The 15,650-nt window shown below is 36.4% G+C and overlaps 1 protein-coding gene across 1 annotated transcript in view; it reads left to right on the plus strand.

Moving 5' to 3' along the window:
* LOC132109385 (GDNF family receptor alpha-4-like) overlaps window positions 1-15,650 on the plus strand; it is a 51,705-nt gene that overhangs the window by 22,113 nt on the left and 13,942 nt on the right. The window contains exon 2 of the mRNA XM_059515405.1: window positions 14,694-14,969. Coding sequence (XP_059371388.1) covers window positions 14,694-14,969 — 276 coding nt within the window. The remainder of the gene's footprint in view (window positions 1-14,693; window positions 14,970-15,650) is intronic.

Here is a 15,650-nt window from a genome sequence, read left to right on the forward strand (position 1 = left end):
CAAGAAATCAGCATGTAAACACCATTTTCCATGACCTGAATAATTTCGAGTTTGGAAAAATAATCGAATTAAGATGTGCAATTCTAATTCTTGGTGCAGATCTCATTCTTATGCGGTCATCCTGAAGCTCTGTTCTCAGAGAAAGGGGAAACCTTGTGAAATGGCGAGGTGAGATGCGCACTGCTGTATTTCATCCACAGTTCCTAGTAAATTCTCTGAAAAATGCATTGCATTTATAACTTTTAATTGATTCAGTATTGTATGGATTACTGTCAAATGTTTTTCATAGATCCTCTGAACTGCTCCTGTAACAGAAGGGCCCTTCTGAATAAGCTGTTAAGCATTAAGTGTATTTTGTTTGGCTGCTCTTAATCAGTACAGTGCACAATAATCAAGGTCATAAAGGTCATATGTCAAAAGTAGGCAGACTACAATACCTTATATGTGTTATCGATAGTAATTTCTAATTATTTATGGACTACAGTTTGTGAGATATCTACCCAGCACTGTGAAGACAGTACACACATGACAATATGCATTATCCGCACTGTACGCTGACCCTTATGTACATAAAAACTGAAGTATAATTTGGGCTTTACACACACTTTTGTCTAAAAAGCATCTATGAAAGGCTATGACTAAACATACGACACCTAAAAGAGTCTGTGTTGGGGGTCAAATATGTTTTTAATTCATACGGATGTGGACAGAAAAACAATTTAAATGCAAAACAGACTGATACCATCATATTAAATAGTCAATAAAATGTTCCCTAAGGACAAAATACTCATTTACCATAATGAATCATGCTTAATTAGAGGTGTTTGCTGAGGCAAGCATCACTATTTGGATAGCTGATAATTAGGCTTTGGGATTTGAACAAATGGCTAATGTAACTCTTCCTGCAGTGCTTCTTCTACAGAGATGTTCTGTTTCTTTTCTAGGTAAACTAGCTTAAATGAGTGAAAAAGTCCCATAGACAAATTTAAAGCATAGCATAGCAATGCTTCAGAAACCACCCAAACATTGAATCAACTGTGATGACCACCAGAATACTCTAGCAATCATATAGCAATGCTCCAACAACCACCCAAAACACATTAACAACCATATAGCTATAGAAATGCTTTTCAGAACATGTTAACTGTATTTATTTATTCCTAGTTTGCAAGGTTTTTGTTTGTGTACTTTAAAGGGTTAGTTCACCATAGAATGAAAATTCGTCCATCTTCTACTCACCCTCGAAGCATCCTAGGTGCACGTGACTTTCTCCTTTAAGAATAATCCAGTCTGAGTTATATAAAAAATTGTCCTTCCTCTTCCAAGCCTTTCAATGGGGGAAAGCGGGTGTTTGTTGTCAACAGTTCAGAAGACGTGAAATAAAGTGCATGCATCTGTATTAAAACGTCCCTCACAAGGCTCCAGGGGGTGAATAAAGGCGATAAACACTTTTTTTTCTCATTTCTGCTGACTGTGGGGAACCGGAAGTCGTACAGGCGGATGTTGTAGTTCGTCAGCGTTGCGTGGTTAGTGACGAGCATGGAGAGAGAACAAAACAAGGATTTGTAAAGAAATAAGCCAAGAGGAGACGAAGTGACGCACGATGCATACGCCTTCTATCTCACGCCTGCACGTCTTCCACATCCCACAGTCAGCAGATGTTAGAAAAAAAATAGTTTATTATGTTTGAAATCTGCATATTTATCTTTCAAAAATGCATGGATTTGTTACAGGGCGACTATATTCACCCCCGGAGCCGTGTGTGGGACGTTTTATTACAGATGCACGCACTTTATTTCACGTCTTCTGAACTGTTTGCTAGTTAGAATGACCAACCTCTAACCTGTCCACGAGCGGAGTGCGGGTTATATGAGTATATTTGCATGATAAAGAGGCCGAGTCCTGAGCTCCATTCTTACCCTGACAGTCAGTCATTAGAGGAGGACTGATGCTGGCCTTGTTTTTAATGACATTAGTCTCTCAACCACACAACGGGCGGAAAAAATGAGATGAGTCACGCTCATGCTCCGCGCTCAGTGAAGGACAAAATGCCGATAAGTTAATTGCTAGCATTATGAAGCAACAGGTTCTGTGGCTGCTGTAATGTCATCGCGCCCTGTCTTAAGATAAAAGACTTTTGTTTTGGGGGTGTTGAGGCTTGACAAGCCATCAGTGCATATGAGAATCTGCCGACACCTGATTTTAACTATAGACATATTTTTTAATTAATGCTTGTTTTATAACTCGGCAGAATGGCTGAAATTAAACAGTCGCTCACTCGCTATGCACTCTCTTCTGAATACAAATAGAAGCGCCCCCGCATTTACACTCTCTTGTGTTTTATATATCCTGCGGGTATCTGTCAGTCGGTGAGATGGTGTACAGGTGGCAATTACACCAGAACGGATAAGTACGAAATCTGCATGTGTAACAAGAGTTTATTCTATTATTCATTCAAATTTTCACAATCTATTTTAGCTCCCAAACTTCTCAGGGTTTGGGTTTGAGGAGGATTTAAATCTATTCAAGCCACAATGCATGCAGAATTCCAGCATTACCAGAGCAGACTCCCAATACAGACCGAACCATCAAGTCTTGCCCTTTCTCATCCCATTGTCTTTCTGGCAACAAGGATAAATGCTCACTGTCAGAATCCAACCTCCCAGCTTGGCTAAATGACTGCAATGTTGCATTTCACCTTCTGAGGTAGTCAATTGTGTGTAACTAATTACCATCTTTGTTTGTTCCTCCTGTTTTCGGCTTCTCTGCGGTCAGTAAATAAGAAAGTGTTGTTTTGACGTGTGATCAGGTGCGTGTACCTGTTGTCCTGAGACTTTGGCAAGCAGCCCGGAGTTCATTGTTTGAAATGAACTCTTAGTCCTGCGAGTGAACTGATCGACAACTTGTAAATAACCCCATGCATGGTCAATTACAAGCTTTATTTCAACGGATTATATCTGCTTCTTGTAAGTCATCCTCCATGCAGTGAAGGCGTTTAGGGTTTAACTGAACTGCGACACAAAACAAGTTGACTTTGATAGGCTGTAGTGTTAACTCTCTACAGAGCGGTTCCAGATGCAAAAATCACATTCATTTTCTTCATGGAGAGATGACTTTTTAATGACAACATATGCTTGTACCTTTAAAGATGAACCTACCATGACCCCTGATATTATTAAGTGATAGTATGTGCTTCAAACCCACAAATCAGTGTGATTAAAAAACAAAACAAAAAAAAAACATAATAACCAAAGTTGAACATCCTCAAACAATTTATTTATATGATAATATATATACATAAACACATATTTTTACTTTAACTTTTATATGCACATTTTATTTGGATCCAACCATGATGCATTAAATTGAAAAAAGTGACGATAGATATTTAGAATGTTACAAAAAAATATCTTTTTATTTTGTTTTTACATTTTGTTTTTAGAATCTTGAAAAAAATGTATCATGAATCAAATGTACCACAGAAAATATTAAGCAACAAACACTGAAAACGCTAATAAATATTTCACTTTTGCCATCACATGAATACATTTTGTAATAATAGTTCACAATATTACTGTTTTGCTGTATTTTTGATCAAATACATGCATGGGTGAGCTTTAAGGCACTTATTTTCACTTTTAAAATTTTACGTTGTGGTACTGTATATATTGTTTTGTATATATCTTGTATATCTTGTTACTATTTAAATTCATATTTATATTATAGACAATAAGTCAGTAATACATAATACAGTACCTTTTAATTCAGTGACGTAAATTAGTAGTTGTCCAATTTCTACTTTAAAACAAAGTGTGTAATGCGATCCATCTCAAAGCTGGTTAATTTGGTTTGAGGAACTTTCTAAAAAATCTTCCGAATCCAAGTGCAGTCGATGTTGATGTCTCTAGTCAGCACATGTAGACATTCATAAACATGCAGTGACAAATCCTGATCAGGTGCACAGAAGCTGATCTGATCTAAAAGCTGCGGTCAGGTATGTGAGGAAATGTGAACGTGTAAATGTTTTTGCAGCAGGTGACTTCATGTTTCTGCAGGGAACCGCATGCTTCTGTGCCTTTGTGTGAGATTACGAGAGTTGCGTGTCTCGAGTGAATCCACAGATAAATCACCAGCCTGTGTTTTGTTGCTGGAAGTGAGCCGTGGGGAATAGGCATCTACTACTGACAAAATACATGATTAAAGGAAGGCCACTGTGTTCAGTGCATCAGACAGGCTGATTAGCATTGACTTTCCAGAGCCATCAACATTATATTATAACGGGATTTACAAGATTCAAGGTCTATTTTATGTGGACTGTTAGAAGACATTAAGTGGGGTTAATGTTTTTCCATTCCGCTTGTGTATGATGCATTTTATACCATTGTTTTGTGATAAAATGCTACTGGCTTCTCTTCGTTGTTCATTGTGTGTTTATAGGAAACTCCTGAACAGAGAAGCTGAACGTGATCGAATCTGCCTTTATATGCAGCATTAGGAGCATACGCTTGACTTGTGAATAATATGGGTTTTCACACATTATTCTCTTGCACATTTTTTATAACTGAGGAAAGTGACTTTTTTTTTGTCAAATTCAAGTCTTTTAATCATGAAGCGTGTCTTGATTATACAGTAACAGTATGTAGTAATACTCTGCAAATAAAAAGGTTTGAGAAACACTTATTAACTATGAAATGTTTTCACTATATTGAACAGACGATAAAAAATCTCTTATTTTCAGTCCTAAAACTGCGTTGCAGAGGAAGACGAGGACATATTTCCCCTGGAACTGACTTTTTGAAATTGCTTCTCTATCAAAACATTGTACAAGCAAATCTGTCTTTGCTCTGGGCTGTATCTCTGGTACACAAAAAAAATATACGTGATGCGTTGCATATAGAGTGGAAGAGTTGTGATGCCTACCGTTTTTTTAAACATCTTAAAATGTTTTGCTGTCTCAATTTTCTAACAGCAATTTATTTTCCTTTGATGTCGATAAGTGGTTTTTGTGCCCAGTTGAGTAATTGTGACTGTGATGTCTTGTATTTTCAGCATGTTCATGTTTAAAGCCCTCAAACTTTTTATTGGCTGTTCTAAATTTAATATCATCTTTTTCAGTGTTGTGCAAAAATGAAATGAATTTGCGAGTTCTACATGATTCTCCACGTGTAACATAAATGTCAGCGATGTGCGGTAAGGCTGTCATTAGCCAGCACCTCATATTTGAGCTGTGAATTCACCCTTATTCAAGATTCATGCTGTCTTTAAGATTTAACGAACATTCATTGTGCCTCTGGCTGCCATGCGTATAAAATGTATAGTTTGCATGACACTAATAATTGGCGAACAGGTTAGTTAGTTCTCACCATCTCCAACTTATCTTCTTCATGGTCAGGGCTGTTTTTAACTGTCTAAAAATATTAGACAGAAAATGGAAGATTATACTTTATATATTAAAAAGTAAAATCCTGACAAAACCTTGAAAGAATTACACAAGAGAACACACAAAGAAAAATAGCACTCAAGGTAAATACTCAAAGAACTCAAAGAAATAGTTCACTCAAAAATGAAAATCACCAACCCTCAGGTTATCCAATATGTAGATGTAGAGTTTTTTTTTCTTCATCAGATTTCTTGGATGGCTCTGCAGTGAATGGGTGCCGTCAGAATGAGAGTCCAAACAGCTGTTAAAAACATCACAATAATCAACAGCACTCCAGTCCATCAGTTAACCTCTGGAGAAGACAAAAGCTGCATGTTTGTAAGAAACAAATCCATCATTTTTCATCTACTCATATTTTGTTTCTCCAGTGAAAATCAGGAGTGAAATAAGCACAAATAAAGAACCGTTTAGAAGCCAAAACAGTCCAAAACGGCTCTAAACACATACTGTATGTCAGTGGATATTGATGTGAGCGTTATTATGGATTATGGACTCATGTTTTTGTAAAAAGCAACAGGTTGACGTTACATGCATCTTAATGATGGATTTGTCTTTTGCAAACATGCAGCTTTTGGCTTCTCAACTGTTAACTGATGGACTGGAGTTGTGTGGATTACTTGTGGATTATTGTGATGTTTTTATCCACTGACAGATTTTCAATCTGGTTTCTGACCGCATCGCAGCACAGAGACAGCACTCATTCATTTAAATGATATTCGCTTAAATTGTGACTCTTTGCAAAATATCAGTGCTGGTATTGCTAGATCTCAGTGCTGTGTGTAACACTGTTGATCATCACATACTTCTACAGAGACTGGAAAACTGGGTATGCTTTCTGGGATGGTAATCAAAGGGTTCATGTCATACTTAGAAGGGAGAGGCTATTATGTGAGTCTAGGAGAGCATACTGTAAGTCTAAGTAGATGTCCATGACATGTGGAGTCCCACAAGGCTCAATTCTTGCACCGCTCTTGTTTAGCCTGTATATGCTTCCACTAAATCAAATAATGAGAAAGAACCAGATTGACTATCACAGCTATGCTGATGACACCCAGATGTACCTAGCCTTATCTCCAAATGACTACAGCCCCATTGACTCCCTCAATGCATTGATGAAATTAATAGTTGGATGTGCCAGAACTTTCTTCTAGACTAAAAACTCATCTGTTTAGCTGTGCAGTTATTGATTGAGCTCTGTGCGATGTCTGAAATTATTGCACTGTATTTTATGCAAACAGAAATGACTGCAATTGTCTTCAATTCATTTTAAATCAAATTTTAAATCATTTTCATAGTTTTTTAATTCCTTTTTTTATTTTTGTGATTATTTTACTTTCTTTTATGTAAAGCACTTTGAATTACCATTGTGTACGAAATGTGCTATATAAATAAACTTGCCTTGACTGGGCTCTCATTCTGACGGTACCCATTCACTGCAGAGGATCCTTTGGTGAGCAAGTGATGCAATGCTACATTTCTCCAAATCTGATGAAGAAACAAACTCGTCTACATTGGGTGGCTTGAGGATGAGTAAGTTTTCAGCAAAGTTTCATTTTTGGGTGAACTACTTAAAGAAACATTTCAGTGACAAAATGTCAACGATAAGTTAAACTGGTTAAGAAGTAGGAACATATGAGGTATCCAAAGTGTTTGAAACATTCGTGCACAGTTCAGCTGAATGATAAAGTTTACCCTTTATGTTATTAAACTGAATGTACAAAGCAAACTATTTGCTGAAATATCCACAAGATAAAACACCAATGAAAAGTGTGGTTTATCTGTCCATCAGATGTGTGTGAAGGTAGTGTATATGTGTTATATATAAAAAAATAAATAAAAATAAATCACCTTAGTCATATAAAATAGTTATCTCTGTTTGATTGTAATTAAAATGACATTCAAATTTGTAGAACAAAAACATTTTCTTTCCTCACTGAGAGCATTTGTGAAGGTATAAAGAGGCTCTGTCGGTGTTATCCTAACAGAGTCCATTAACTTTCATTTCCACTCTCATCCATTCTAAAGTGGGTCGTTAGTTTGGTGCATCTGGGTAACTGATCGGCTAATCTGTCTTTGATTTATGTGCTAGGAGAAGCGAGGACTTAGCACAGGGCTCTGAAGGATTTGATGACTGACATGGTTAATTGGCTAAACCCACTGGTACACTGAGACAGGCTTATTGGAAATGTCAAATCAAGCACTTCATTTGCATTCATGATGTATAGTGTCTATTCTGGCTTCTGCCAATGCAGCATTAGTGGACACTCTGTGTGATGGAGAGAGGCTGGGGTTTCACGCTGCTGTTGGAGTCACGCGATTGACCATCAGTCTTTTCACTACTGCAGCTCTAAAGGCTTATGGACACTTGATCACATGGTTGGCTTTTTGCATGCTCACCTAAAATATCAAGTATTTGGATGGATGGAGAAGTATGTAATTACTCACCATTATTTTCAGTGGCATATTAATTAACATCAGTACAAAGTGATTTGGTTCATTCAAACTAACACACTAACAATTGCAGCAAGCTGAAGTGATATTTTGATGATATGGACTGAATCAATCACGTGTTTACTTGTGGTTTTGAGTATCCAACACATGGTTGACAAAAACCACCAATCAGTACAATTTCCTACTAGTCAATTCATTAAAAAAAAATATTTGAACTTATTTTTGCATGCTCTACAACCCGAATTCCGGAAAAGTTGGGACGTTTTTTAAATTTTAATAAAATGAAAAAACTAAAAGACTTTCAAATCACATGAGCCAATATTTTATTCACAATAGAACATAGATAACATAGCAAATGTTTAAACTGAGAAAGTTTACAATTTTATGCACAAAATGAGCTCATTTCAATTTTGATTTCTGCTACAGGTCTCAAAATAGTTGGGACGGGGCATGTTTACCATGGTGTAGCATCTCCTTTTCTTTTCAAAACAGTTTGAAGACGTCTGGGCATTGAGGCTATGAGTTGCTGGAGATTTGCTGTTGGAATTTGGTCCCATTCTTGCCTTATATAGATTTCCAGCTGCTGAAGAGTTCGTGGTCGTCTTTGACGTATTTTTCGTTTAATGATGCGCCAAATGTTCTCTATAGGTGAAAGATCTGGACTGCAGGCAGGCCAGGTTAGCACCCGGACTCTTCTACGACGAAGCCATGCTGTTGTTATAGCTGCAGTATGTGGTTTTGCATTGTCCTGCTGAAATAAACAAGGCCTTCCCTGAAATAGACGTTGTTTGGAGGGAAGCATATGTTGCTCTAAAACCTTTATATACCTTTCAGCATTCACAGAGCCTTCCAAAACATGCAAGCTGCCCATACCGTATGCACTTATGCACCCCCATACCATCAGAGATGCTGGCTTTTGAACTGAACGCTGATAACATGCTGGAAGGTCTCCCTCCTCTTTAGCCCGGAGGACACGGCGTCCGTGATTTCCAACAAGAATGTCAAATTTGGACTCGTCTGACCATAAAACACTATTCCACTTTGAAATAGTCCATTTTAAATGAGCCTTGGCCCACAGGACACGACGGCGCTTCTGGACCATGTTCACATATGGCTTCCTTTTTTGCATGATAGAGCTTTAGTTGGCATCTGCTGATGGCACGGCGGATTGTGTTTACCGACAGTGGTTTCTGAAAGTATTCCTGGGCCCATTTAGTAATGTCATTGACACAATCATGCCGATGAGTGATGCAGTGTCGTCTGAGAGCCCGAAGACCACGGGCATCCAATAAAGGTCTCCGGCCTTGTCCCTTACGCACAGAGGTTTCTCCAGTTTCTCTGAATCTTTTGATGATGTTATGCACTGTAGATGATGAGATTTGCAAAGCCTTTGCAATTTGACATTGAGGAACATTGTTTTTAAAGTTTTCCACAATTTTTTTGCGCAGTCTTTCACAGATTGGAGAGCCTCTGCCCATCTTTACTTCTGAGAGACTCTGCTTCTCTAAGACAAAGCTTTTATAGCTAATCATGTTCCAGACCTGATATCAATTAACTTAATTAATCACTAGATGTTCTCCCAGCTGAATCTTTTCAAAACTGCTTGCTTTTTTAGCCATTTGTTGCCCCCGTGCCAACTTTTTTGAGACCTGTAGCAGGCATTAAATTTTAAATGAGCTAATTAAGTGGATAAAAGTGTAAAATTTCTCAGTTTAAACATTTGCTACGTTATCTATGTTCTATTGTGAATAAAATATTGGCTCATGTGATTTGAAATTCCTTTAGTTTTCATTTTATTAAAATTTAAAAAACGTCCCAACTTTTCCGGAATTCGGGTTGTATTTAAAAAAGAGAGAGAGAAAACAATAGAAACCTGCATGTAGCTTGTTTGTCCATAGTAGTAAAGCAGCAAAGTAGTTTAAAAAGCACTACATTTTAAAACAAATATAGAGTAAAACTTTAGTTTGGGGACCGATTGCTTAACTAGTTGCTTATTAGCATGCATATTACTAGCAAATTAGCTGTTTATTAGTACTTTTAAAGCACATGTTAATGTCTTATTCTGCAAGACTATATTTTAGATCCTTAATCCACTTCATACCTAAATTTGACAACTACATTATTAACTATTAATAGGATTCATATTGAGTCAAAAGTCATATTTAATATTTAGTTAACAGTGAGAATTGGACCTTAAAATAAAGTGTGACCAAAATGAGTTACTTAAAATAAAATTAGCATTAACTGAAATAAAATAAAATATAAAAACTTGACTTACTGTGTGTGTCAACTTGTTGCTAAGAAAACATTTCTTATTTTCATTTAGTTTAACTGAATCTACTAAAATAACTACAACTAGATTAAATAAACTGAAATGAAATAAAAAGTAATAAACATTTTATACAGTTTAATAATTTTATAGTAACAAAATTACAAAAATACTATCAAATGTAAATAAAAAACAATTATAATAGTATCTCAAAGATACAAAAATCACACTCACGTCAAAAGTGTGAAAGTTGGCAACTCTGAATTGGGCAAATGACTCGCGATTCACAGCGTTTTTGTCTTTTTGTCTGGTCCATTATAAAGAACTGACTCATGAGAGTCAACGTTTCCGTGAAACTGATACATATCGTTTTTCAGAGGAATTTTTACAATCTTCATAGACTGGGCACTGAATTGCACAAACATCCTTTAAAGAAGTCATTCGAATGAGTCAAAACAGTGACTCTTATAGTCTTCTTGTTTGAATGGGATATGTTTGAGCTAACTCTAAAATCAGACTTGTCGGTTTGGATCAGATATTGATCATAAACCCATGCTGACTTTGGACAATAATCATCAGGTGGACACAGACTGTAGAATTGCACCATTCATCTTTACAATAACAGCCCACTTAGGGGTCTCTCACACAACAGGTTGTCATTTGCTGATCAATAGAAATCCTGCTGTGCAATTTTGGTTCTCATGTTTCACAACGGACAGGTCACCAGCCGCTTGAAAGAGACGGTGTGTTCGCTAGTGTGTGTGTGTGAGTGTGTACAATATATAGAAACAAAAGCTATAATTTGCAGGTTGAAAGTACATAAGATTTAATGTGCCGTGGATGACAATTATGAACTAAAAGAAAAGTGACTAGAGCTTGGTGCTTGCTCTTGATTGTCTGAATTATGTGTATCAACTGTTAACCTTAGAATGAGTTTGTGTTTTATAGTTACAGCACATACTGTACAGTGCTGGTTGGTAATAGATGACATGTAATCTGGATTATAAAGTAATGAAGTACTTGTAATTAGATTATATTACATTTTAGAATAGTCCTAATTAGACTGCAGTATTGGTTAAAGCCAGGATTACATATTTTTAACACAATAGCAATAAATTATTCTCTTATCATACAAGATTATTAAAGTCAATGTTATAAACAATTTGGGTCAAACGTAATCTAAAAGCGATCAAAAAGCGCACTGATTATATTTCCTTAAATGTGTAATGTAATGGAATAAGTTACTAAATAAAATTTTTGTCATGTAATTTGGAATTAGTAACCGACTACGATTTGTAAATCTGCAGTGATGTAAAGACTTGTTTTATCATACTTAATCCACTATGACACGGACTCCTTTCAAGAACATTGCTTGAAATGGTAGAGTGAATTACAAGATAAATATATGCACTAGAAGAGGTGTACAAAAAGAAAAAAGTTTTTGACTCTGAGGGAAAAGTCAAAAGCACCATAAAAGTAGTTTATATGACTAGTGCAATGTATTCCAAGTCTCTGATGAAAGTAAAGGTTTTAGTATTTTGAAAATCTCGCCCTCTGGCACAGCTTTCAAATCTCAGTTCACACTTGTCCGCATTCAAACTTGAGCAGGGAACGTTATATATACGCCAATATTATTAGCATTCATGATTCAACATTCAGAAAATGTCACGTTAGCTAACGTACTATATATTTAGGGTATGATATTTGGCATATTATTAGATTGTGATTTGGCAGCTAACATTACATTTTCACCTTCACACATCTCTGTTCTCTCGCCTCTCCAGCTGATCATCTGAAAAGAGATTGCATGTATAGTTATTCAGAGCCTGACTGACACGCATCCTCAAACAGAGAACATATTGGTAATAATGTGCGGCCTGCAGGATTGCAAGAGTGTGAAGGACAAATATTGAGCCCTTTATTCTATAATAGCAGCACATTCGTTTTTTTAAGACAACATGCTTGTTGATTTTTGTTTTTCTTTATTTGATCATATAGAGTCTTGATGTTAAGCTTTTGCCAATAACTGTGGAAGAGGTGCTTAAAATGTGCATCTTTTCTTTATGTAGATAGTCCCTTTAGTGTGCAGTTAATCATTACAGCCCTACAAATTTTTATTTTATTTTTATGCTTGATTTTTAACAGCTGCTTGTAGAGCTACTTTTATTTGAATGTGTAAATATGAATTAATCTTAAAAAGATATGGCGGGGTACCAGAGTAAGGTCTTACTCATGTTATTGTATTAACGTGACTTATATACAAAATCAGAATATGACCGAATATGACCCTCGTAACTTTCACAGTACAAAATACAAGTTTATTTTAACATCTAAGTCTAATGAACTAAAATGCAGATTTTACATATGCGTCATTTGAAGTCTAATAGCCGTTAGCAGTTATATATAGCCTTGAATAAATATAGATACTAAACATGATCTTTATTATTTGCGTAATGAGGCGTGCAGATCTAATCATTAGAGCAGAAATGATCATCACACGTTACAGAAGCTAGACTCGAGGGCTTAACAAACAAGCTTTGTACCTCACTCCCATCCCATATGAATTAGCTCAAAGCCGTCTCTCTCACGGACACGATTTACAGTCCTCAACGTAAATCTTGAATAAATAAAGGAATAAATTACCCATGCATCAGGAACTAAAGTTAAGAAAGCAGCGTCCCTCATTAATATGCGTCCTAGTCTGGTGGAAGGGAGAGGAGAGACTTGTTTATTTGAAATAATGAATTGTATCTCTGTGTTTTGGTTTGATCAGACGGTGGCTGTTTTTTTATCAGACTATTCCTTCCCTAATCCAGCTCAGGCACTAATGTTGAACAATGCTCCAATAAGATATAGAAAGTCTCATTTTGCCCGCTGTCATGTTGATTTATTCTCACGTCTGTAGTCATGATACATCGCCTCCCCGGCCTCCACAAAACTGACTGCATATGGTTGCATCTGTCAGTAAGCCTTTGAGTTTTTCGGGTACATAATATCAGCCCACAGGTTCTGCTATTCCCGACTGAGGCTGAAAAACATCAGGCTATCACCGACAAACACACCGATGAAAGAAAAGCCGTGTCAAAGTCATGCAATGATGCGTTTCAACATTGAGCTGTTAATTTTGAGTTTGTTTGAGTCCAAAAATGTGGTTGTGATTTTACCTCTTATTTGAGATCATCATTAATTCAAAACACTAGCACATGCATAAATCTGTTAGATGTTGAAATAATGTTTTTTCCTCCTTTTGTTTGAATTTCGTTCAGAGCCCTATTCTCATGCAATTTAATCAGTGGATTAACAGATGGTGTTGCAACCTGTAGAATATTTTATGTATGTATGCATCTGTCTGTATGTCATTTCAGGAAACGACTCTGAGTGTCATCTTGTATTTTATGTAAATGCATTCATTCTGACTCTCTAGACTGTGCCAAGTTACATCTCCTGAATTAGAGGCTTGTTGTGTTACTGACCTCAAATTCGATGTCAGTTAATGTATGATATATAAAATAAAAGCAAATGCTTATGCAATTTATATGATGCCTGTGACTGGCCTATGAATTTGAATAATATTAGAGTTCAAAATAATTTGCATATTTATTATCCTCATCACAAGTTTGTCAGATGTTTTCCCAACTTTGCTGCAATAAAAATCATTATTCCTTAAGCGTGCATAATGTACGTTGCATTTAATTCTTGTGCTGTGCTGAAAATCCTGGTTTAAACAGCCTAGCCTTTTACAAATTGCTTGCAAATCTTTAATTATGTTGTATTATAAACAAATATTGGATTTAATCTTCGTCAAATTGTTTTCTTTCAATTGTCACAGGTTTTATATTTCTGTTTGGTGTGAATAAGTCATGGGACTGAGTTTATCTAGTCTACTTCAGATTTTTTTAAATGAGAATAAATTCTGGGGATAATGCATTACAAGTTACGTAATCAGATTACTTTTTTTTTTTTCAAGTAACTTAACGCATCACTTTTCAATTTATATGAAAATTACTTTTTCAAACAAGTAAAGCCAGTTACTTTGGTTTTTGTTTTTAACTTTGACGGGGCACGTTTTAGTCCAATGTAATGACATTAACTAGCATTTTTATAGTCAAAATGACCATAGTACAACATGAGGGATACAAACTACATATCAATATACAGAGTGCAGATACTGTAAATGCAATATATGAAGAGTGCATGTTGTAAAAACAACAGAGAGAGTATGGTAACAGACAAGACCTGGATCAGCAAGCTGTAGTTAGTGAAAGTGAATAATTACTTTTGAACAGCAGATGGGATGTGATTATATCTGATGAAGTGCAGCTGTTTGTGGGTAGCCTGTGAAACCTGATGGTTATTTGATGGAAGTGGAGACGTTTGTGTCTGGTGGTCACTGTTTCTGATGCTGCCTTGATGGATATTGCTGTGTTGGATGTTTGCTTTCTAAATAAAATACGCTATACACCTCTAATAAACCACATCTGGCAAAGCTTTGATGGTGAATTGGACAGAAATCCCTTCTTTATATGCCCTTAGCTCTGCAGGTATTGCTTTCTGCGGGGAGAGACTGTCTCATAGCGGGAGACACCTGTTCCAGTGATGAGACGTGCAGCCCGCGTCTCCGGACCCTGCGTCAGTGTGTCGCCGGTAACGGCAGCATGAAACTCGGCCCCGGGGCCCGCAGTCAGTGTGCAAACGCCGTCTCTGCCCTGCTGTCCAGTCCTCTGCACGGCTGCCAGTGCAAACGAGGCATGAAGAGAGAGAAAAACTGTCTCAGCATATACTGGAGTCTCCACCAGTCTGGGATGCATGGCGAGTAACATGACAGTATTTTACTTTATCTCTAAATACTAAGAAATGTACAGAAATATATATATATGCATGTGCATGTGCGTAGAGAATATATTTTTAACCCTCACAAGCCTGCCTTAATTTGATCAAAAATACAGTAAAACCAGTTCTATTGTGAAATACTTTTACATTTTAAAATTAACTCTTTTCTTTGTGAATATATATTAAAATGTGACCCTGGACCACAAAACCAGTCATAAGGGTAAATTTTTCAAAACTGAGATGTATACATCATCTGATGAATAGGCTTTACATTATCTGAGATACAACTATTTGGGATCTGAGGATGCGAAGAAATCTAAATATTGAAAAAATCATCTTTAAAGTTGTCCAAATGAAGTTCTTAGCAATGCATATTACTAATCAGAAATTAAGTTTTGATATATTTACAGTAGGACATTTACAAAATATCTTCATGGTACATGATCTTTACTTAATGTCATATAAAATCATTATCCTATGGGGCCGTTGAATGCTTGAATCTGATTGGCTGACGAACGTTCTGAGGTGTGCAATTATGTTTTGGGAAATGCATGGCGAACGTAGTTCCAGGCAGCTCTCCTGACCGCATTAGTTTCATATCACTTCGCATAGTAAAGCTGTAATAACGGAAATTACAGGACTAACAAAAACAAGAACATG

The sequence above is a fragment of the Carassius carassius genome, chromosome 29, assembly GCF_963082965.1.
Source record: "Carassius carassius chromosome 29, fCarCar2.1, whole genome shotgun sequence".
In the NCBI taxonomy this organism is placed as follows: domain Eukaryota; kingdom Metazoa; phylum Chordata; class Actinopteri; order Cypriniformes; family Cyprinidae; genus Carassius; species Carassius carassius.